At 35.6% G+C, this 26075-nt stretch overlaps 1 protein-coding gene across 1 annotated transcript in view; it reads left to right on the top strand.

Moving 5' to 3' along the window:
- The window catches only part of RYR2 (ryanodine receptor 2), a 352078-nt gene that overhangs the window by 74313 nt on the left and 251690 nt on the right, over nt 1-26075 (top strand). Inside the window, 1 exon segment of the mRNA XM_085219664.1 lies at nt 20170-20289. Coding sequence (XP_085075790.1) covers nt 20170-20289 — 120 coding nt within the window.

The following is a 26075-nucleotide window of genomic DNA, read 5'->3' as shown; positions in this document are numbered from 1 at the left end:
TGAGTGCCCCTGTGGGACTTGTCTCTCACCAGCCTCCATGCAGAATAGGAGTCTCCCTGCCTCTGACTGTTATCTCAGGTGGTCCACGTCTACTTGAACAGTTAAAGGGAACAGACTCATTTGTACTTGCTTTTCTGTGTTATAGCAGTTTATAGCCCAAAATGGAGGAAAATATTTGCTAAATTAGGTTTAGAAATAAAATGGTATTCATAGGATTTGAGATTTTGAAATATGCACAATAAGAGGCAGAACTTGTTAAGTGGAGATGCTTGAAGATGGGCAGTGCCAGCATATCGTGCCCAGAAGATTTCACCAGTGGTTTATGACTCATGAACTCAGAGGTGATATCCTTTTGCCTAATGCAGCAGCGTCTGCTGTGTCGCTGTGTGTGAAAGGAAGGGCCAATTAGTGCTTTTCATGTAGACAGAGCTGATATAAAGTCCAGTTCTGTGCTCACAGAAGTGGCTTGTAACTCATACAAATATATTTGGAGTGGTGACATGAAGATCATTGCCTTCCTGTTCATTACTAATTAACTACTGCTAGCACAGATAGTCCATTAGTATTGTTAAATCTTTTTCTCCATTTTTTTTAATTGAACAACCCAGATGTTGGGTTCCTGGCCTGGGTCTCTTAACAATTATTGAACTAAATTCTAATACTTACACGATTTCTTTTTAGAAGGACTTCAGAAATGACACAAAATATCTAACTGCTGAGTTATATTATTACCTCAATACAAGTACAAACTTACAGTGCAGGAAAATCAACCTCAAAGTCAAGGAAAGGCTCAACAGAACACCAAGGATCTAGTTCTAATGCAATAATCTAATAAGTTGTCAAAATCTTTATTACTAATGAAACAGGTTTTCAGGAACCTAATTTTGAGAGCTGTATGTTTACAAATCAGTAATATTTTGGTTTCTTGAGAGTCTGCACATCTTTCCTGTTTGCCCCGTTAATTCCAGTAGTTTTTAGAATTGTGTATGTATTGCTTCAGATTTCACCTATCTTATTAAATCATTAACTTCCACGGTATGATAAAGTACTGTATTTTAGACCATAGTTCACTGCTTATGTAGCTTTTGTCTTATTTCCACTTTTTGACTTTGAATAAATAAAAGCAAATAAGCTTACACTACTTTAGTAATGTAAGAAGGTCCTCAGCAGTAGTAGAAAAGACTTTATCCTAATTTTAAGTTTCGTTCATTTTCTGCCATAAATGTTTATACTCAGAGATTCAAATACAAGTGGAAGTAGCTATTTAACGTATGTGATCATAACACATAGGCCGTGCTGCCATTACCATTATTTGGTAATAACAGACCCTTACCCTGTATCCTCACTATGCTGGAAAAAGACTCAAGTTTGATTAACTGATGGAGGAATGGTTATGTTCTCCATCGGTGAAAGGCACACAGTGAGGCACTGAATATTCTTGTGTTTGTGCCTGAGCTGGCATGGGCTCATATGCTTTTTTTTGCAGTTTTAACTGTGAATAAGGAAAATCTGGTAGCCTTTCCAGTTATTACTTGATAATGGTGAGTCTATGAAGAGTGTTTTAGAAGGCTGATCCTCACAAGGAAACTGTTCCCCCATCTTGGTTCAGTGTGAGTAGTGTGGGATACAGATCTGGAGTTTAAATCTATCCCTAGGTGGCAAATCAGTGTATTCAGTGTTACTATATGAGAAGTATGGAGGAGGATGATGGGACTACATCTGCTTGTCTTTTTTTTTCTTATGTCTGGCAATACTGTAAAGTATTGTTGTAGTTATTAGAGCTCATGAAAATACCTTATTTCAAAACAAAAACAACACACTACTACCAACAACAAAAAAGCCATGAAGAAACCCACACAGCCAACAACCCTAAAAAGCTCAGTGTCTATTTGGGGTATTTACAGGACAAAAAATGGGCAACAGCAAGAAATTTTCTTACGCTGCTTGCAGTTGCAAATTAAACAATCCTACTCACTATATACATTTTCACTAAATAACTGTATTTTACCTATAGCAGGTAAAAATATGGCACAAATGGGAACATCTAAATCCAATCATCAGTTTTTTTCTGGCATCAGAAAGATTTGCTTAAATGGGCACCTGCATAGGAAAATATGCCAAAAGACAGTGGCAGTGATGAGGCAAAAATGAATCATCTCTAGTTCTTGAGAACCAGATGGAAAATTATCTTCTTTCAACTGGAGATCAGTAATATAGCTATAATAATATCAGAGCCCATTGAAGATATCCGTGGAGAAGACAATTTTAAACAAAATTACTTTTTCTGCTAAATTTTATTTTTTGTATTAACCATTTCTACGTTAAAAATTAAAACATTTATGGGACAAAGTTATTTAAAATGGCTGTTTTAGTACTCATGCATTATGAAAATGGGATCATAGACCAGATTTTAATGTATATTTCTCTTAATAATCTCCAGGAAGTATTAGCCCCAATTAATTAGGCTACACTGAACTTAATATATATATATACATATATATATATAATAATATATATGGAACACTAAGATTAAAAATGAGCAAAACAGGCTCAGTACCATTGCTACTGAAAAGAATAGAGGAAGAACTCTTTCCTTGCCAACCAAACAAGAAATATGTTGTTTTACAGCTGCTTTTATATGTTCTAGAGGGCTTTTTGTGGTAATTACACTTGTGAGAGATTCTGTCTGTGGGATTCAGAGCAGGTAAGACAGGGCTGGTGTATATTTTCTGAGTAAATAGTGAGTCCCATTTCTGTGTAGCATTAAGAAAAAAGAAAAGAAAAAAAACAACAACAACAAACAAAACCAAAAAACATAGAATAACAAAACAAAATCCAAATACCAAAATTATTTGTAAACTAATAAAGGAATTTAGAATAACAATAGGTGAATCATCTGTAATTTATCCTGGGTAAATCCTGGTCAGATGGTTAAAAATGTTGAATGTCCTAATTTACTAAAGCAGAGAAAACATTTAACCGATTATCTGGAAAGCAGAAGATATAAGCCATACAGAACAAAGCCAAGATCACTTTCTCCACAAGCCCCCTTTCAAGAGAGGGAAAGTAGCAAATACTAGCTAACTTCACTTGGTATCTACGCTGTGGTCAGTTTGTCTCCTTCTTGGAAGACTTGGCTGATTACTTGCTTTTGTCTGAGAAAACCTTCTATAGTACATTGTAACAAAGTTGAGAATATCACTCTGTTCGCTTCATGCAAAAAATAAATATAGCTCAGCCAGTCTTCCAGCTGCCTTTACCTTGCATTTGGTGTGGAATCCACAAGAGTCTTTAAAAGCTTAGCTGTTGGTGCTTTGCTGAGCAGCATCTGCATTGCCCTTTGTATCCTTGTGTGTGCTTGCTACCTTAAAGAGGAGAGAAGTGGGTTGAGCTGAAATAAGGATTTTGAGCAAGATGGGCTCCTGAAACAGAGAGGTGGGAAGCATAGTGCTCATGTAGCTTCCTCGTTTCTTCTCTAGAAAAGTTTCAGCATTTGTCTCAGTTTGAATACTAATTGTGTATACTATTTTATCGGTCCAAGATAATTAACAACTGTTTGGGAAGCATCTTTTAATTTTGAATGCGTGCTGCTCATTTGTGTGCAAAAAGCTGATGAAAACGTTTTTCAACAATTTAGAGTTCTAGGTCTTCCTCCATTTTTGAATGTGTTTTTTTCATTTTTGGTTACAATTCTGATGAGAATTCTACATAAGCACAAACCATTATTATTGTAATATTTTTGTCAATATTTATTTTCATGTTCAGATATCTATTTAAAACTTGTGTAATTCTTAGGGATCTTAATCCCCCTGATGTTCATGATGGTTCTTGGAGAGTAGCTTGTTTTCTGTCTCTGCCTTGGTGGTTGCTTAGACATTCTTAGAAAATTGTGTAAGTGTCCTGATTCTTAGCCAACAGCTAGCAAAAGTGACAAATAAAGTGGTTTGTGCTATATTTGTAGATAACCTCTTCTTTTTAAACAGGATTTATTTTAAATAGGAATATATTTACTTCTGAATACAAAATGTTTCCAGTAAATGCTAAGGATGTGAGTAACTGATAGAGCTCTGATGCAGAAATTTTTGTATTGTAGATAGTTTTCCATTTTTAGTTTTATTTTTTTTTTTTTTTAAAAACAAAAACAAAAGACAGCAAACATAAAAACAAAACAAAACAAAAAAAAAACATAAAAAACCAGACAGGCAACAAACACATAATCAACCAAACAAAAGGTCAAAACACAAAACCTGAATATACAAAAGTATGAAATGGCATAAACGTCTTTTGGTTTTAAAAGTGATTTTTTTTGTAACTTCCTGTTCAGCCCTCTTTAGGGTCCCCAGTAATCCTTTTTCTCCTTCTAGGAAGTTAAATTTCAGCTCTTCAGGGAAATAGTAAAGTAAAACCCCTGGGAATCTGTCCTCAAGGACAGGGGAGCGGAGCAGAGCTCTCAGATCATTAAGGAAGTTTTCCCTAGGGCACAAGAGATTTCCAACCCCAGATGTAGGAAGTCATGAAAGGAACACAATAGACCAGCATGGCTAAACCAGGTCAAACTGGAGAGCAAGAAGAAAATGCGCAGGCAATGGTAGCAGGGACAGGTAAACCTGCAATGAGTATAGGAATGCTGCTAGTGCTTAGAATTTAATAAGCTGTAGCATTTGTATATCATGTTTCATTTCAGCAAAACTAGCTTTTATCCACAAATAACAGTTCTGCATGCTCCATATGCCTACCAGTTTCTGGTACAGATCTGATATCCTCCAGTGCCTCCAGTATATACGTTTATTTCAGGCATGGTTGATTATACATTACTTGACAAAAAAAAGTCTACTACTGAAAGGCAAAGTTTGTGTATAGGCCGTGAATAGAGAGACACCCCAGAATCTGTTGAGATTTTGTTTCTGTTGTTGATTTTACTCCCATTTTTCAAGCTGATAAACAGAACTGAACAGATGTGTAAGTCCATCTGTGTAAATGGAACAGATGCGTTTACCAGAAGAGATTTTCCAGGCTGCAAAATAAACATGTTTTTATACTATCTTTTTGAGCAAAATTGATCTTGTTAAGACACACCTTGACTAACTTAATTTTGATATTGCCACTTTAATAATGATTTAAATCTGATTTTGTTAGGTTCTGCCAACCAGTAGCAATATGTTACAGTGCTGTATGTTTCTGCCAAAAGAAGCACCTTCCAGAATGCTCTCAGCATGTCGCTGAAGTAAATATGATCAGTCTCAGAATGGTATATTATTAATGTGTTTCTTGAGAATGCCAAAGATGAGGACTGGAATATATATGCTCTTAAATTTTTTTTTTTGTCAGTTAGTGATTCTGCCTCTGTATTCTTATTACTGCATCTATATATCTTTTAATTTCTGAGTTGCTAATGTATGTAAAAGACTTCAGGCTTTTAGGTCTCAATCATCTGGGAAGTGTTGGGCTGTGTGAGAACTATGAAACACAGAAACTTTTCTAGATTTGCAAATCATCTCTGAAATTATGTAGTCTAAGCATCTCTTCCTAGGTGAGATCTGTTTTACTTCAATATTTACATTTTAAGTAATTTCAAGCTTCTAAATCAAGGGAAAGTTGTTTTTCTGTTTTGTTCTAAGTGTGAGTATTTATACTGAATCTGCTCAAAATTGACTTTATCCACCCATATCTTTCTTATAAGAAAGATATATATTTCATTTTGTTTTGCATTTATGGTATTGAAATAAATGACCTGCTGAGCAAGGTTTATGAAATTCTCAGTGTAGCCATAAATATTCTTAAAATTTATGACACTTTTTTAAACTTTTTATGTCTAATTGTTATTTGAGGTGAACTCTAAGGGGTTGGAGACTAAATAAAACCAGAAGTTGTTAATTACAGTAATGCTGATTTATTAGTAATAAATGCACGCATAAATATAAGTGTGCATAAATCCAGTTCTATTATCTGTATGATGTATTTCTAACAATATGCTCTGGTATGCTTTTTTTTGTTATGTATATTTCTGTGTTAGTATAAGAATCAATGATTTCTGATCTGTACTTTGCAACTGTTATTTAAGTTTTATTGGCTTACATTTGCCCATAAAAACTGTATATGAAGAAAACAACTATGGTAACTAGAGGGGTTCCACAAGGCTACATTTTAGAGCCAGTTCTCTTTAGTGTTTTTATAAATGAGTAGGATACGTGACTCAAATGCATACTTCTTAAATTTGCAGATTACAAAAGGAAGAGCTGTTGACCTCCTTGAGGGTAGAGAGGCTTTTCAGAGAGATCTCAATGAATTGCTAGCTGGGCAATCACCAACCAAATGAAGTTTAATGAGATTTAAATGCCAGATTCTGCATCTTGAATGGGGCAGCACTGGCTATATGTACAGACTGGGGCATGAGAGGCTGGAGAGCAGCCTTGTTGGAGAGCATTTGAGGGTTCTGGTTGACAGCAGGTTAAATCTGAGTCAGTAGTGTGCCAAAAGAGCCAACCGTACTGTGGGATGCATAAGGACATCACTTCGACTGGATGAGGAAAGGAGTTGTCCCACTCTGCTCTGTTGCAGTCTCACCTTTAACACTCTGTGTAGTTGGTGTCTCAATATCAGGATATAAAATTGCTAGAGATCGTTCAAAGGAGGGCTATGCAGAGGTTTAGATGGTGAAGGATTTAGAGGTCAAGATGTTTGAGAAGTGGTGGAGGTCCCTTGATTTGTTTAGCCTGGAGAAGAGTAGCTGAGGGGAGGCCTCATTGCAGCCAACAGCTCCTCCTAAGGGGACCAGAGGAGCAGTGCTGATCTCTGCTCTCTGATAACAGTGACAGGACTCAAGGGAACAGCATGGAGCTGCGTCAGGAGTGGGTCAAGTTGAGGGTTAGGGAAAGGGTCTGCACTAGAGGGTGGTTGGGACCTGGAACAATCCCAGTGGTCATGACCCAAAGTGCTGGAGCTCAAGAGGCGTTTGGACAACATTCTTAGGCAAAGGGTTTGAGTTTTGGGTGCTTCTGTGTGAAGCCAGGTTTGGACTAGAGGATTATTATGGGTCCTTTTCAGCTTAGGCAATTCTATGATAATGCTGGTTATGAGAAGCATAGCACCACTTTTGACTTTCTATTATTAATTTTTTTTCTTCTTATTGTACTAGGGCCATATAAGTCTGCTTCTTAGGATATAATTAATTTGGATCTAGAAGTCTGCCTGATGTAGTTATCTAACTTCTTTTTGTAGTAAAGTAAGTTCTTGAGCAGGTCTCTTTTTCTGACCGTAAACAGAGCCCAAAGAAGGCACCAACTTACACACGGATTGCTGCAGTTAAGCTTTAGGATGTCTAAAGTTTGCAGCAATCCCACTCCTCTTCCTAGGACAACAGGGTGTGTTTTGTTGTCAAGATTTCATCAGCTTTCTTCCCTTTGTTTTCTTCAGTTCTTCCTGCTCCTTCTAAATGTTTTGGAGAACATAGAGCAGCTGAGATATGTCCTGCTCACAACTCATGTCACTTGAAGCTTCTGTGGCTGACCATCTACTGCCCCTCATCTGGGGGCTGATGGTGCTGTATGTGCGCAATTTTAAGTTAATACAAAAATTGTGGAGAACTCTTATTGTGTGACTAATGACTTGAGGTCTTCAGATTGCTAGCTGAAGTGACCAGTTAAGAGTTTGTTGTGATTATGAAGTGTTCCATGTGAGTTGGAATGAAATCCACACACCAAAGTGTACGCCTTTCCTCAGCTTTTATGTAATTTAGCTAGGCAGAGGGCAGTTCTGATTATGTGAAGCCTCAATTTCTACAGTATATTTGATTTGTTTGTTGCAGCGTAACTTTAATTATGCAAAGCTTCTATCAGTTTTTAAAAGTTTGATAATCTCATTTATTTTGAGTTAGTCTTCATGCTGCTGCTGTTTCACTGAAAACATGGGAAATTCTGTAGCATTAATTTCAGTTTTTACTGTTTGGAGAAGCTGCTACAAGTATGCTGAGCCTGAAATTCATCTCACTTGAACTGGAACATTTATGCAGTGGTCGTCCTGGCCTATGCTGATAATTGTAGAGCACATGGAGGAGAGCAGGTACTTGCACAGGGCGCTCATGTTTGTCTGAAATAATAATTTTGTGGGACAGTGCCTCTCTTTTTGGAAAATCAGTCTCTCACCACTGGCTGTAAAGGTAATTTAGGCTGAGTAGATATAAATAAATAGCTGAATGACTAATGATTGTAGCTAAGTAGATTTATTTGGGTGAATTTTAAATGCCTTAAGCTCTGTGTGATGAATCATAATCTAAGTGGTATACAGAAGCTCAGCCGGCCAAAGAGACTTAGTGCAGTCAAAAATACGAGTAAGAGCTTGTGTTTCTTAGCTTCTTTAATATAGGGCTTGTTATCTGCCTTGCTTTGCTGCTGTACTTAGTAGTTGTTTAAATTAACTCTAAAATTAGTGATTTAAGAAGGTAAATGTTGAAGTATAATTATGATCCAAGCTATGTGAAGTTGTATATGTATAAACATGTTTGAGGGAAATGTGAAGGCTTTTATGGGACTTTAAATTAACCTGTGTTAATCTGCAGTAAGTATTAGTCATAAGCATACCTGAAGGAATGGAAAACGGCAATAGAAACTGATGTTTTGTGCTTAATTTTTACACAGAATATACTCAGTTAAATAATTCAGAAGTATTACATTCAAAAAGGTTTTTTTTTTTTTTTTTTTTTTTTGTAAATACAGCTTTTTTGTCATGAACGTATGCAGGAAATTACCGAAATTCAAACCTTGATTTCCTTTGGCCAGATGAAACTACTATTCTGAATCCCCTTTTATTTTTGAAATGTTATTTTCTTTTTCTCATATTTCTTTAATTTCCAGTTAGTGTAATAGTGCAATCTTTAGTAAGAATGGTAGTTGATAAATGGCAGCCCATGAAAGCTTCATAGGAGAATAAAAGTCTTAATTTTGATCTTTCCATTCATGTAGCAATTTTAACAGATTTCTTGGAGGCCTTCTTGTAGTTTATTTATGAAAATCTTAAAATGCAGCTCATATCATGACATGATACTGTTTGTCTCAGAACTCTTAAATTACGCTGTAAGTAATGGCAATTTCTTATATATATTTCTTATATATAATATATGTAATATAAGATACATATAACTATATATATCATATAATATGTATAATATAATTTTGTATATAATATATTTATATACTATATATACTATATAATGTATATAATACAAAAGAAATAATATAATTATATATAATTTCTTCAAAAAAGAGTGAGGAAAAATGAGATCAGTGTATGATCATAAAAGCAGTATTTGCGAATTTGTATTTTAATCTGTGATGAACATACATTCCAGTTATTGTTTGTTGAATGTAGTTTTAAGTGTAATGCAAGACCATAAATTCCACTTTATAAATAAACATGGCCAAATGTTTTTGTGTTTAATTTTTGACCTTTTACTTAGTTGGAAATAAAGTGAATCCCACCTTAATTCAGTGCCATGTAGAATGTATAGAGATTAGTAGAAAATGTGTATACAGTGAGTATTTTTGCATACCAAAAATGAGTATACAAATACGAATTTGTGGTTTATAATGATTGAGTTTGTGCATAACCTTTAAGAATTTGCTCATGAAATCTAGAGTAAAAGCAGTTGAAAGATACTTCTGCTGTTATAATATTATTCATTCATTTGTGATGACTGTTGAGTTTGTTCTGAGGAAGAAACGGGAAATAAATTTAGACTGAACGTTATGCTCTGACGTATGTGAGTTAAGAAGTATATTTTTGCACTTGCTTAGTAACATATTTTTGGGACTCTGTTCACTGTGGCCTTCTGTCACTACATCTGATTAAAATCTGTGAAGAATTACCTGCTGGTGTGAAAACCAGGTGGCAGAAAGCCTCTTTACTAGATATCTGAAGATTTACTGAATTTTTCTTTGTTGTTACTGCGAAATGTATTGCATCAGTTGAATCTCACAGCTTTTCAGCTCCACAGTAATGCTCTTGAAGGACTTGAGATAAATGGCTAAAAATGAAAGAGTATCCTTCAAGCTGGGGTAAAGAGAAAATCTTTGTAAACCAGACATTTTTATTATTTCAAAAGACAGGCTTAGTGCAGATGCATCAGGATCTATTTATAGTTCTGTAAATATCAGCACAGTTTTTAATAACAAATCTTCAACTGCAGTGTGCCATGCTTTTTTTATGCAGGAATCTTCACACTGACCGAAGTAGTGTTATTTTTCATTCTATGAAAAAGAGCACAAAGCAACAACTGTTAAAATTGCTACCCATTTTTTGTAGTACTTTTTCTTTTTTCTTTTCTTTTTTTTTTTTTTCTGGAAGGGGTATTCTTTTGATATCGGGTATTGATTGAGTGGTGGCCAGTTGCAGCACTTAGTAAAGTACTTAGAAATGTAATCTGTTGACTAAAAACTGTGTTTGCTTGATGGTTTGGACCTGAAATCTGCACCAGGAACTTGAATGTTGGCAGATCCTACGTGACAGCAACAGTAATATACAAAATCTGATGTTCTATATGATCATTTTTAGGTGGAAATAATTTAGTTAGCTTAAGACCTGCTTAAGTGTTTTGATACTCTGTGTACTGAAGTTTGCATAGAGATTGCCTGTTTTAGGCTGCTGAGGATCCAGCCCCATGTAAACTTCTGTTCCAGAACTTTTTACTGTTGCCGAGAAAAATCCTTTAGTTTCAGAAACTGCTCAGGAGCCAGCTAAAACACTTGGCACCTGACAAAGTATTTTTGGGTTGTAGCACCTTGCCTGGTTGCATCTGCTTTTTTTTGGAAAACACTTTTGCCACTTTATACCCTCTAGATGTGCTCTTTTCAAAAATAATATGAGGTAAATGACACAGTTGTTGTGGAGACACTGTTGCCAAGCAAGCCCTATGATCATGGCAGGTCTTGTGATGTGTCAAACAAAAGGAAGATTTGTTAGTTCATAGCATTGCATTTTTCCTAGGACATGTCAGGGCTAAAGACTGTTGATGCAGTGGTGTGATTTACAAGCTGTGAATGGCAGGTAGCAGAATCTCACAAAGCAGTTGGATGTAAGACAAGTTTGTAAACAAAACAAGATATAAAATAGGTGACTGATTTACATGGTTAGACATCTGAAAGTGTTGGAGCAAGACTTTCTGGTCTACTTAACAGAGATTCAAAGGTGTGTAGAATAGTCTCTCCTAAAATGGAAATTATTTTTTGTTGCACAGTATGTGAAGAAGTGGCAACATGATAGGTATAATTATTTGTTTGTATATGTGATTAAGATTTGGACTTTCTTATGTTGTTATATGCTGTAATCTGGTACTGCAATTTAGTGGGAAAAGACCCCTGATTTCTTTTTCTTTGTTTTCTGTTTTTTGAATACTGTGAGGTTTTTTGAAGACTGTTGCAAGAATGAATAAAATAGTCTTGCTATCCTGATTCATCACTGGGTATGTGGGAAATGACAATGGCTATTGGCCCTCTATTCCTTTCTTCCCACTGCTTGGTGTGGCAAAGTATCTGCTAGAGTAGTCATGAGGCAGAGGAGAGTTCTTCAGCTGAAAAAGCCTCTCTGAAGTATGTCTAATTTTTTTTCTTGGTGAATGCTGTTGCTTCTTAGTCCTCACTGCTTCATTGGATCCATTCAGCATGAACAGTCAGTTCTGTGAAGTAATGCTCTCTTTATCCGCCATGATCTACTGAGCCGAAGCCCAGGTGGCAGAGAGTGGATACGGCCATCAACCGTCCCTCAGGTCCTACAGCAGGGCACACATCATGGCTTGCATACTCTTGTCTGTTCCATGGACATCCTTGCTCCTGTAGCTTTCTTCTGAAAGGCTGAAAATTCTCCTGAATGTGGATTTGACATCACTTCTTGAAGACATGCTTATGCTTACTAAACAAGCATAGGAAAGGAAGAAAGTTAAAATAAAATAAAATAAAAAAATAAAAACGTACCTTGTAAGGAAAGCTTATGCAGAGGACATCTGTGTGTTCTGATTGCCAGGAAGAAGACCTGATAGTAGGAGCAGATGTGAGAGAAGGGCAGAGAGGTACAGAGATAGATGTCAGCTCAGTGTGTCTGGGTATGGAGTAGTGGAGTTAGAGCTAGGAGGAGCAGTGTGTGTGTGTATATGTAGGATGGGAAAATAAAAGGCTGAAAATAGGAGATCACTGAAAAAACAAAAGCAAAACAAAACAAAAAAACTAAACCAGTGAGTGGCAGAAGGTTGGAAAGTGTGTATAATTTCGTGTGGAACAGAAGGAAGAGATCGTCATGCAAGTAGTGGATTATAAAAGTGAGGAAAAACAGAATACAACTGAGGATTATTTCCCAAGAGATGTCTGGAAGGCCAGAGGCAAATGTGGTGTATTTTTTTCATAGATAGTTTAAACAATAAATGAAAAACAACAAATGAAGTGTTTCATACTGAAGGCAGAATGGCAGTATGTACTTGGTGAACAGCTGCCGTATGGAGCTCTGACCTGCATCAATGTGTAGAAATCAAAATCACTAACTGTTGCTCTCTAAATACCTTGGTCTGTATTTGTCTTACTATGCTCTACTTCTTTTCTTTTGAAGATGAGAGCAATAAGTTGAATGTAGAAGCACAGAAACTTGCCAATGGTAGGTTGAATACTGGTTCTTTTAATGAGAGAAGGCCAGTTTCTTTAATGGGAGATTTAAAATCTCCTTTAGAGATAGTAGTGAAAGTAGCTGGGAATTGTCTTTTCAGTGTTATAGCTTGGATTTTCACAGCAAAATACACTTTGAATCCAGAACAGTGACGTGAAGAAATCAAGTTGGATGGTGCTTTTGTGGCATTTTAAGCTATGTAGAAAATTCATGTTAATAAACTTTTTGGAATTCTTTATGGTATGAGGAAAAAATCAATTACACATCAAAGATACTCAGAAGAGAAGTTGAGAACAGCAGTCTGAGAGAATATTTCAAAATGGAATTAAAAAGTCTAGGAAGCAAGAATTCAGAAAGGTGGTAGACTTATCATGGTGACAAGAAAGCGTCGCATGGGAAATGTGTGAAGTGAGAGGGTGAATCTTGTAACTTAGAGCAGCTTCAAGATAAAAACTGGGTAAAAATACATTGACAGAGAATTGGAAGCAGAGAGATTAGAATGAATCTTTAACATTGGTCCAGAAAAACAAAGATAACACAGTGGCAGGTAAGTATTTTTGGTTGGGAATTAGAGAGGAAAAGCTCTATGATCAATCAGGGAGCTGTGAAATATCAGTTTGGTAGAGAGCACTGAAGTGGAATGAATCAAGGACTATTGCTGAAAAAAGATTAAAGGATGAGAAAGTGATCTAGGATTGAATGTGCAAACTCAAGCAGATGGTGGTGTTACTGACTTAGCCTCCTGAATCTGCTCACAAGATAAGTCTGAGATCTGCTGAATTTATCTCATCTATTCTTGCATGAAATGGATGATACAGAGGGGAGGCGAAGCATTCATGGCATCAGTTGGGGTGAGAGGTTGTGTTGTCAACTTCTTGCTCTGTGGAATCTGTTATTGGGGTAGGAAGAACACAACAAAAGGAATGTGTTCAGTTTGAGTCTAAGTATTGCATGAACTTGGAAAAGTTGTTTTGATATATGCCACTTGCTCAGAGGAGGCTTGTGTAGTGCCTGGCTCAGATCATTAATAAAATGTTCTTGTGTTTGCCTGTGGAATCTTGTGGACACCCTTTCTAGTGTGCTGTCACCTCTGTCTTTACTGGTGCTGATATTCACACCAGTAGAATCAAATATAGCAAAGATACATCCCATGCTGTAATCATGCCTTTGATTGCAGAACAGGAAGCTTGGAACTAGTGAGCGAGGGTGTAATGTAATAGCATTCTTACTGAATTCCTAAAATATGTGGAATTACATCAGAGAGAAATTTGGCACACTGGAGCTTTTAAAAACCTGATAGCAGCTTACCAGCTGTTCTGTTTAATTTGGTAAGCATACTTTATTGCAGATGTTTTCAACCCCTCTCATCTGTCAACTGTGTCAGATACAGAGTTAGCCTCTGTTAACTATGGTTAGATAGATTATTATTAGGCACTGAAAGCTGAACTTGGAATTTTTTAGGATTGTAGGGCTGCAGAGCTAATTGGCGAGAAATAATAAAATGAGTCATCTTGACTGGAAATATGTTCATTTGCAGATATATTTTTGGTAGTAAAACTCAATCAAGAACAAATACAGTAGCACATGCAAAGGCAAGGTCACACAGACTGTGATGTTATTATGTGCCAGTGGAATACAGAGCCAGAAGAGGAAACTTTTGAGTATAGATAGTAAATCAGTTTCGGTTCTGTGCACACTTAATACCACTAGAGGGTGCTCTATTTGAGGATGTTTTTAGCCTATGCGGTTCACTGCAGTGCTCAGGTCAAATGCAGTAATTTGTTTCACAGTGCAGTAGTTCAGAGAGCACAGGTGCTCATATTACTCAGTTGTTCTGACGTAACTCATTCAGATTTGGTCTTTTGCCTTGTGATTGAGTGTTTTATTGCTGCCTGGTGGCTGTGGAAGCCATTGACTGGGATGGGCCCTGTGCCTGTGAGTCTGCTCAGTGTTGATGTGCAAGCCCTAGATAAACTCTACTCTGCCACAGCTCCTCACTCTATTTACATAGCGCATAACAGGTTTTTATTTTTGCCTTGTAGATAGGGATTTCTTTCTGACAGGTCCTTTGTATCATTGTTCTCTAGTGAAAACTTTCTGACAAGTGCTGAATATGAATCTACGTGACTCAAGGTTTTTACATATGTATTTTTAAACTGCTACATGTCTTTATTACTGCAGATCAGCATGACATTGCTGGAATCTGGCAAAATTATTTTGATGAGTAAGCTATAGAGCTCTGGGAAAGGAGGAGTAAATAAATTGGTTGCTATACTAGCAGTCTGCTTCCTGGTACTGTAGCAAGAGCTATCAGCTTCTGGTCCTCTAGAACTCCATCTATTTTGCATGGGATTTTCTGTCTGGAAGGTTCTTTCCTTTAGAATAATGTTGAATTCTTATGAAATTACTCCTCCTACAGGATAAAACTAAAACATGTACCGTAAAGTGTATCCAGACTAATTAGAATTATCTGATTGGAAGAGTCTACTCTCTTCCTTCTCATCCTACAACAAGTTAAGCTATGCATAAATCCTCCAGCATACTTCTAAAAATCTTATAATGATGAAGTTTCTAAATTGGTAGTGAAAATTCTCTGCTGTCCTCAGAAAACTTCTTACCAGCTATTCTATATTAATTGTTTTGATAAAATGAAGAACAGTGTTATCTATCCTTTATGCTGTGTGTTATTGACAACCATTTGTTTTTTGTACAGCTGCCTAGTGGTGTTGACTACTGATCAACATTTGATTCACCATAACCAACAGATCCTTCTCTAGTGCAATGTTGTCTTAGCCCTGCTTTTTATCTTGCATTGTTATGTAAAGGATGAGCACTGTTCTGAACAGTGTTTTAACACAAATTCCTGATGGCTGAGATGCTACTCAGAGGGTTGTAGTATTGTGGTTTAAGATATGATATGGTAATTAAAAGTTTGGGCCCTTTTCTTATCTCTGTCATAGGCCTCATTTGCATTCAGATGCCAGAACAACCATCCCTAATTGGATGGTATTTCAAAGAAGAGCTTGATAATAGTTTCACATTAGTTGGTCATCAAGGATAGAATTAAAAGTAAGTAGTATTAAGCCTTGAGCATTTGTTTTGTTGGTACCTCTCATGGGATTGTTCACAAGATAGTTAATCTATGTTGATAGTGATTCTTACACATTAGGAATGTAGTATTTAATGAACCCTGTGCATCTAGGTTTCTGTTCCCTGTCAGCAGGGATTTTGAGAAAGAAAAGCTCCATCTTAATGTGTTACTTAGCTTCTGCTTTGCTGCATTTTACTTTCAAAATCGCACAGAATGAAACTCTTAGGCAGTTAGTATTAAAGCTCCCATAAATGCTAAAAGTTGTCTCCAGTGCATATATTCTGATGCTTAACATTAAACCAAAGATTTTGTTACTGTTGTAGGTCATACCACAAGGGTCATTTCAGGGGACTAACTTGTAGATCCTGTTATAGCATATGTTTGACAGTAACTGTGGAAGGCTTGTACTTGATGGCTTATGGGACTTAGAATCTTTCATTCTGTTTTATAATTTAATACTTATTCCAACACAACAAAGGGAAGCTGAAGTAAAGTTTTTAAGTCAAGGAGTATTGTATGCTTTTTGTTGGTGGAAAGCAGTTTGTACAGGCTTTATTTCTAATTATAACCTACTTTTAAAGTGTTTTTGGCACTGAAGCTCATTGCAAAGTTCAGTTGCACAGCTGAGCATTAAATGGGATGTGGTGAAGCATAACGCTGCATATGTGGAGTTTGAAGAAGCTATTAAAGATTGAGCTATTAGAGTCTGTGCTGAGATCTTGATTTATAGCATGTGTAAATTGATGGAAATATTCCACTAATTGCAGTATTTGCCATATAAAACAGCATTAGAAGCAAGTTGGAACGTACAAGCAGAACTTAGTAGTTTCAACCTTTGAATACTTTATTTTGCAAATGTGACATTCAGTGTCCTGTATGCTATTTCAGAATTTGTCTAATCTCATAGAAAAGTAGAAGAACAAAGTGTAGTTGACAGAGGTAATTCTTTAATGGGTCAGATAAGGAAAAGTGCAACATTATTTAAATTAGTAGAAATTCATGTTTTACTTTACTGCATCCTCTCTATATATCCTATATATAAGATAAATAAACTAAAATAGCAAAAAAAAAAAAAAAAAAAAAAAAAAAAAAGCTTATTTTTGTCCTGAGTTGGAAGCAAAATGCAATTGTCAAGGTCATGAAGCACTTTGGACTGAAGCACAGAATTCTGAAGTTTAAAAATTATGCATAATTATTGAACATTTAAGATACTGGAACATACAGAAGGGGGAAAAAAAAACCCAAAACCTAGAAGATTTCAGAAAAATAATTAAAATGCAAAAATTTTGTCATCAAAATTACCTGTCTGTATCAAAGCAGTGCTAGCACAGATAACACTGTAGATAATGCCTACCTGTGGCAGTCAGTTTTGGTCCTTTAATAGAACTGATATCTTGAGAAGTTTGAGCATTAGTCAAAATGGACCACAGGACAGGTGTACATTTTCAAGCTTTAACAGGGCAAAGAGACCCACTGTATATTACAAGGAAATATATTCTGTGTTCAGCCATAACTGGAAATTGCCAATCCTGTAAAAATACACCTAGTCAAAACATCCCTATTGTAAAGATGAGGGCATGCTTTGTTCTTAAAAAAGCTAACCTTTTTCTTGACTGGGTAGTATGTGTTTAATGTAATCTTGGAAGGTTTGAACGGATTTCACAGGAGCGTTGAATAACCACAGGAGATGAAAGTCAGTGTTATTAAGGAGCTTTGAGAACTTGCTGTCTTAATCATGCACTGGCAGCAGCCTCATACTCTTCTGTCATTAGTCTCATCTTCTGGAATGCAGTTCTGAGCGTGTGCTTTACCAGCTTATGGTGGTGGCTGCTGCTGCTTTGATTTTAGGACACATTTTTAGCAGTAGACACTACTATGATGTGGGGAATTTATATATTTATTTATAATATATTTATTTATAGTATCTTCTTTAAGGTTTTAAACAACTCCCCTTGCTTTTCAAAAATTGGATTTGAAAACTATCAGGGCTTTGTAACATAGACAGAATCTACCTATTTGTGTAAAATGTGTTTCCAAAAATCAAAATGATAAATGCAGTTGTGTAGCTCGTGCTGTTTGAGTCAGTGCAGATAACTGACATAACATAAGCAGAATGTCTTTCTGCTGGAAGATATGTATCCTTATAATTATGAGCTGATGTACTGGCTGACACGGAAGGGTTTATTGGGATTAATGGATTTCGCCAAAACAGAGCTAGGGCAGGAGAATAGCTTTCTGACTCAGGTTATCAGTTTAGAAATCTGAGTAATGATTCTGCTATCCCTTTAGCAAACTCTGTTACTCTGGGTAGGCAGCATCATCCTTGCTCCTTACTTCCTGTTTCTGGAACAGAGATGACTGCACTTACAAATTGCGAAGTGTGGTTTGAAGAAGTTTAAATCCTGACCAGGAGAATAAATGAGATTGGTAGGAAGAGCCATCTCATATCTGCGCTAAGTGGATAGCTTTTTAGGGTGTGTTTTCTTCTTATTTTAAAGTAAGTGGAGAAATATCAGGCACCAGACTATGTGGCTGTTATGGTTAGTATCTTTCACATCTGATAATAAATGACAGTACCACTTCCTACATAGAACTTGTGGTTACTGGCACTTACTTCCTCTTACTCTCTTGGTACCATTTTTTCCTGTATCTGAAAACAGCAAAACAAAAACAAGTCAAGGCAGCATCTGAGCTTAGTAGTGAAGGCTGCTGTGGTTATAGCAAATTGCTGTGGAAATAATAAGAAATCTTCCAGTTTCCATGGAGGAAACTTGTGATGAGTATTGTAAATTCATGTGAAACTGAAGTGACGAGTATTCAGCAGAACAAGAATAACAGAACTATCTATCAGTCTGTGCAAACATCTGAAGGGCTTTTATGTCTGTGCTATTGCCATTTCTTCCAAACTCCTTTGGCGTTTTTTTTTCTTTTTCTTTTAAATATAGTATATTCCATACAATTTGCCTGTTTTGATTGTTCTGAATATGAACCTGAAAGGGCATGCCATTTTGTCAGTTACAGAAGTATATAGATACTATTTTTAATTAGATTTTGTTTAGATTGAATATCTGTTAACATCATTCCATTGAATATGACAGGCAAACACCATTGTTTATTAACATGTATTATGTTGACTAATTATGTACACTTTACAGCAAAAGAAGAAAAAAATGTTACAGAAATAAATTAGGAAAATTTGTGCATCAGGGAATTTAGGAGTTGCTCTATTCCTTTTCTTAATCTTCCAGCAATTGTCATCTACATAACGTATGTGTGCTTGGTGATAGTGTATAATTGGTTTGCAGTCAACTTGAGCAAGCAAGGTTGTGGTGCATTAGATGGTTAACTAAAATTAAGTTTGTCAGAGACTTAATTCAAAACTGAATTATATTTTTGTAGCTGTCAGTATATAGGGATTTTTGCAGGTAGGCTATGTAGAAATCCTTTCAGACTTTCTTTAAAAGCAGTCTACAGGGGGAGAGAATGGGTGTTACATAATTACGCTGATAGAGATTTACGTAGTAAATGTAGCAGTCTTGCTCTGTTGTCAGTGTTTGTCTGTGGAGATACAATGTTGGTATATTCTCCAGCAACATTTTTTTTAAATAACTCCAACATGGTGGTGTTGTTATGTACCACCATGTATGATGGTGACAAGGTTACTTGGGCTTTACATCTGCTGATGTTATGTAGGAAGAAAGGATAGGGAGAGGAAAGAAAAAAAAAAATGTTTTTGCGTAGTTGTGATCTAACACTGCTTTTTTTTTTTTTTTTTTTTTAACCTTGAAGTAAGCTTTTCTTTTTGAAGTAAATGTAATTGCTATTAGGAAATGATAATTTTGTCCTTAAAACAAAACAAAAGCAAAAACTGTTTCTGAAAAGGGATTTTCCAGTTTGTGGATATATTCCATTGTGAATATATTCTAAATTGAATTTTTTATATATATATAAAATATAATTTTTATATATATATATATATATGTATGTGTATATATGTATGTGTTTATATGTATGTATATATGTATGTATGTGTATATATGTATGTATATATGTATGTATGTGTATATATGATATATATGTGATATATTCCAATTTGGAATATAAATAGGGGTCTGCTTCTTTTCTATCAGGATTTTTAACATCTTCTATACCAATGTTACTGCAAAGATTTAGTGTTTTAACATTTGCATTTTATACTTACTGATTTTTATTACAAGGATAGGTAAACAAAAAAACCCCACATATATAGGAGTTAAAATTATTTTCATTTTTTTGCCCACTTTCTCTAATCAGAGAATTAAAGTTATGCTGGGATTCAATTTGGTTTGTGTTCATGGATTACTGCTTCTAATTTTCAGCAATGACTTTGTATATACTTCCCCAAGTCAGAAGTATAACCACTGTTCTGTGTTTTTTTTTTTTTTTTTTTTTTCCTCAAGGATGATGAAGTGGTTCTGCAGTGCACTGCAACTGTTCTCAAGGAGCAACAGAAATTGTGTCTCGCTGCAGAAGGATTTGGCAACAGGCTTTGCTTTTTGGAATCCACATCAAACTCTAAGGTACTGCTGACTATTTTATATGTTGTTTTTGGAACAAGAATATGCTTATAATGTTGCCAGCTTTGATGTATTATATACAAATCTGTATACCAGAATGGACAAAAAAAATGTACCAATTGTGTAATGAATACTTTATTCCCCTTTGAAGTTTAATCAACTCTTCATGATAGCTCTTTGCTTGTATCTTAGCGCTGTATTTTTTTGTTTTGGGCTGCCTTCTAAACTAACTAGTGTTAGAAGTCCATCTTAGCAATGTGCTTGTTATTTTGGTTACCAGAACTCAGTACAGTACTGCAGTACAAAGACGTGTTTGGTTACTCTAATTTTTAGGCCACAGGAAAGAGTGATTATTCTACTTGTGTGAGTTTTCATTCTGTGCCATTTACACTGATATGATTATTACCTTAAGCTCTTCTGACTCCAGAGTAATGATGAAAGTATCAAAGCTGTCTAATCAGTTCATTATCCAATCCTGCTGACTCTGCCATATGTACAATAGATACAATTTTTTTTTTTTTTGGGGGGGGGGGGGGGGAAAGCATAACAAAGTTTTGTATTTCACAATTATGTATGCTCAAATAAATTTCAAAGAATACAAAGAAGTGCTGCCTTAGGATAGAACTAGTTTTGTGACCAAAAATAATGATTATGCCTGGACTTAATAACTATAGGAAGGCAGGAATGTTTCTTGTTTGCTTTTTCTTCAACTACAATAAAAATATTTGGTGAGAGAATGAAATAAAGTTAGAGCATCTGAAATGACATCTAGAAAGATTTCCTTCCAGAAGTGGTGTTTTTTTTAGCTTGACAACTTCCATAACGTCCCTTTGATTCCCTGGTACATTGCAGAGTAATGCTTCATTTTCTGTCTCATCATTTTGAATGTATTATTCATCACAATAAATTTTTCACTAGGATATTAATGATTCATTGTAATAGCAGAGATCTTGATGAAATCATTCATGCTGCCCTGTTTCAAGTGAATCTTTTAAACAATAAAAATGTGCTGGGATGGAAGAGGTTGCAGTGCTAGTTGCATGTAAGGTCAGAAAAATCTATTTATTGAATTTATCATCACTTGGTAAATTTGGATGTTAAATCTACAGTCTCTCTCACACTATATAAAACTCATGAACGTTCTTGTCTTTAAGAAATACAGTGTAAATTTCATATCAGTTTCCTGTGTTTACTTGTTCATGCAGTCTTTTCTTGACATTTGGTGAAGCAGTATTCTACTCATTCTTTAGGAGCCTGGGGAAAAGAAACAAGCAAAAGAAAACCCAAGCAGCTCATTCTTGCTTTAATTTTTAAGGGCTGATTGTTCCTAGGATGAGATCATTTAAAGCGTTAGAAGAAGCAAGTACTGAGGAAGCCATAAAACTGCAGTCAACTTTGCTTTAAGGATTTAGTAAATAGGAGTAAATAAAAATGTTTTCCTCCCTACTGTCTTTGGCAATGCAATGTTACTGTTGCATTATTTAAGAGAGAGCATAGAAAATATTACAGGAGACATATGGTAATTAGAGGATCCAGCAGAGTTTTTAAGCCAGTTAAAAAATTTCTCTCACATTCTTAAGATTAATTTCTATTTATAATGGGTTGTGGTCCTCTTAATGCAGGCAGTACTGTTGCATATGAATCATAGCTAGGTATCAAAGGCCAAGTACCAATCTAAGGTCAAATATGTGTAATAGGCATTGACTATTGTCCTGGGCTTATATTTTTGAGAATTCCTTATACGATCTCTTGCTTTTCTTAAGCATCCTTCAGGATGTGACTTGCAGGGGCATACCTGATGCTTTATTAGTCCTGTATTTTGCGTGCACTTTCTTGCTCTAGGATCAGTGAATAATTCTTGCTACAAAAATAGTAGTCCATGATACTGGTCTGTGACGCTGAAAGAAAAAGACTCAGCTGTGGGCCAGCCATGTATGTGGTTTTGATGTGCTATGAATGACCACACAGTCAGTTTCACCTTCCTAATGGTATAAGATTTATTTTTTTCCCTCTTGTTTTTATGGCAGATTATAAACTGACATTCCTTAAATCCATGATGCCTGGAGGTATAGACAGAATAATGCATGTCTTTGCATCATCTGTGAATTTGGGCCAGTATTAATAGAAAGAATAACACAACTTAGCACAGTTGCATTGCCAGCTGTAATGCAGGGACTTCTTTTAGAAAAGTAAACAAAACGCATGATATCTTGCAAAGTGTAATGGTCAGTAAGTAATACTATATATATACTATTTGAGAAACACTTTTTCTTATTGTTCAGACTTTGTCTTTTGTTTGTAGCAAATATGTTCTATTCAAAGTACAAGGGCCTCTTTGAAAATAATGCCTTCTACTTTATTGTGGTGGTCCACCACATCAGAGGCAGATGTTGGTGGTACGGCAATAGAGATTGGATTTTTCCACCAATATTCTGTCACATTTTGCTTCCGTGTGACAGATGGCAGCAGAGGGGTAGTCTGACAAATTGGCATCTGACACAGAAATGCATATGAAGCAAAGGTGTGGAACTGAATTCCTCCATGTGGAAAAAATGACACCCATTGATATTTATCAACACTTGCTGAGTGTTTGTGGAGACAGAAGAGTAGATGTGAGCTCAGTGAGGTGGTGAATGGTGTGTTTCAGCAGTGATTACAGTGGCAGTGTCACCTCCACTGGTGCAGATTTTTATGAGTGCAACATGCATAGTTTTGTTCACTGCTGGTGAAAATGTGTAGTTAATAGTGATCTAAAAAAGCAGCTCTGGAACCTGAAAGACACAATCCTATAAATTTTATTGTTAAGAATTAAATGATCATAATGCTTCAAGTGATGGCACTGTATGAAAACATAGTATGAATGATAATGGGTGCATACACTGTATCTGTTACCAGCTAATCAATACAAGACAAATTTTAAATGCTCTTTTTGCTTTTAATTTTCTTGATATATTTTTCAGACTGTTTGGAACATAAGCTGTCCTACAAGAAAAGTAAACCAAAGCTGTATGGTTTTTGTAATTTAAGAAACAAATCATGAGTTGTAACTTCAGCAGTCTAATTTGCAACTTGCTTTAGTATTTGATTGTCGCTTATTAGAAAAAAAATTGAAATATTTACAGAAGCGTGACGGTGGTGTGTGTGGTGGGTGTTTTTATTTAATGTAGAGATGTATGGAATTCAAGTTGTGACATAAAGTGAATAAGATCTGAAGATCCCAGTAAATTAGTTTCCCTTTCCGACTATGTATTTCTGCTAAATTTTCAAGCCTTTCATTTTTTGAGGATGAACATATAAAAAGCAGATATTAAGCTGGACAATCTCAGTGGAGATACTGCTATGAAAATAGAAACATGATGTAAGAAGGTCAGATATGTGTGCAATCCTGTTATTGACTTAGCAAGTGTTCTGCAAGCTGTGAAGACTTATCAGTTTGCTAAGATTTATTTTCAGAATCCTAGTCTTTTCAGTACTTTTCCTTTGAAAAAGAAATTCTGTTATAATTCTGTGATGGCTTTGTTTCCAAATAGTATTAAAGTCTTTCAACTCTTAATAATCTTGATAATTTCTTAATAAACCTTTATAGAATAAGTGCTGAAGGCTGGAAGCAGATTATTTGTCCACCAAATCATTCTAATTGTACAAAAAACTGTAAGCCCTTGAAAGGTTAATAAAATGATACAAAGAGAATATTTAGACTTCTTTTGATGGGAGTTCTCATTTGCTGTATGATGCTTGTATGAGGAGAGACATAGCCAATAGTTGTCCAATATGAGCATGACCACAGCATCTCAAAGCTTGCTGCGTTGCCTTGCCTAGATGACGTTATGACACATTCCACTACTTTTTGAATATTTTCTCTGATAGACTTATAGAAGCATGTATTTTGGTTGTATAAGTAGAATAGTTGCAAAGCAGATTTTAATCAGGCTGATATTTGGTTGAGAATCTGAAAACCTGAAATAACTGACAGCTTCCCAATTCCTTATTGTTCAAGCTAAGAACACATGAAAGTACAAATGCCTATGTCAAGCCCTTTAGACAAATGTGTAAAGTAGAAGTGTTAAGTTGGCTATGCAGCTATATTCAATGCTTGAAATTATGTTATTGTTACTTTGTACTCAGCATTTTTAAGCTGTTGGGAAAATGAGTGCAACAAAAGAGTAGCAAACCATCTTTTTTTTGGGTGCTGACTTGCAAGATCCTTGTCTTTTTGACATGTGACTTTTCTTTGAAAACTAAGGACAAATATTTGTCCTTTTACATCAGTGAATGCTGTAACTTGCTATCAAGAGAGTAATTGAACCATTCAATTCAGTGTGTTTATTAATACTCTGGATTGAAAGGGGGAAACTGAGCAAGTTGAAAGGGATGAGAGGTTGAAGTTGTATGTGTTGTGCCTTCATGCTTGAAATTCAAACACTATGCTAATAAAATACCAGTTGTTCTTCCTAACTTTCTTAATGATGGCAGAAGTGTTGGGATAAACAAATACAGGTGTAACTTTAGCTTCTTAAGCAAAAATGCATTTACTCTGTTTAGTATTTAAAAAAAAATGCTAGATGATAAAAAATAACTACATGTTTAAACTGTATGTATAAATGCAAAAGGTCAGAGTTTGGGCTACTTTTCCTGAGTTTTACTTAATTTTTTTTCTGAAAGTTTGCTGTTTATTTAAAAGTCTGTATGTATTAATGGTGGACCCACAGTTGATAGCAAACCACTTTTATACCTCTAATTCTTTTTTTTTGGGGGGGGGGGAATCAACACTTATGCAATACCTGGTGGACAGGCCTAATGCTGTGGGAAATGACATGCAATGTATAGTTGCATGTTCCCATTCTATCTAATATTTCTTATAATTAATCAGCTTGAGATGTGCTTTCTCTCTCTTTTTCAGTTGGCTTTTCAAAATACCATATACAAGCTAAAAAGAGTTTTATGGTTCCCTGTGCTTCAGCACAAGGATTTTATAAAGTGGGGTTGTGTGGGTCTACTTCTTTGCTGCCTTTGCTTGCTCGTTGGGGAGCTGGGTGAGCTGGAAGGGACTGAAGCAAATGTTTTGCTTGATTAAATGGGACAGCTTTTTGTGTCTCACAGGAAGACAATCTTGTAAATATGGTGAGTTCTTGTAATACCTAATCAGTGCTTTTCAGATTTTACTCCTTAGTCCTCTCTTAACTCCCAATTATAAAGAATACTTGAAGCTTCCAGGTATTCAAACTCTTTTATTGGTATGTTTACAGAGATGTCATCCATAAAAACATTGCCTTTCTATGAGAACTGGCTTTTTAAACACCATTAAAATAAATATACAATTTGAATGTCACCGGGCTGATTTCAAGAGCCTGATAAAATTTTCTTATAACAATCCTGTAAGCTTTTCTTCTGTCCCACATCTGAATGTCTTTTAATGGTAGCAGTGAGTTAGGAATTTGAAGTTTTCTTGGCACTTCTGTATATTCATCAGTTCTAGTTGCACAGTTCAGTATTTGTACCTTGTGATAAATAAGACAGTTATCAAGGGAAATGTGAATAAAAATCACTAGCAGCCATCATTCAAATGGCTTTAGGTTACATAGGATGAATTGCTTAGGATAGTTCAGGAGACATTAAATCATCACAGCAGGGGCAAGTTTGTTTCTGTGTATAGGAGGAAAAGTGCCAAAGCTCTGTGATAGTGCTCACACGATGATCAAAATAGTTAAAAAGAAAAATGAGCATAGGCATTTGCATGAGGAGAATTAACATAGGTCCTAGAAAGCAAACAGATACTATTCCTTGCAATA

This window comes from Meleagris gallopavo, chromosome 2, assembly GCF_905368555.1.
Source record: "Meleagris gallopavo chromosome 2, MGAL_WU_HG_1.1, whole genome shotgun sequence".
In the NCBI taxonomy this organism is placed as follows: Eukaryota; Metazoa; Chordata; class Aves; order Galliformes; family Phasianidae; genus Meleagris; species Meleagris gallopavo.
This window is presented reverse-complemented; position numbering and strand designations above follow the sequence as displayed.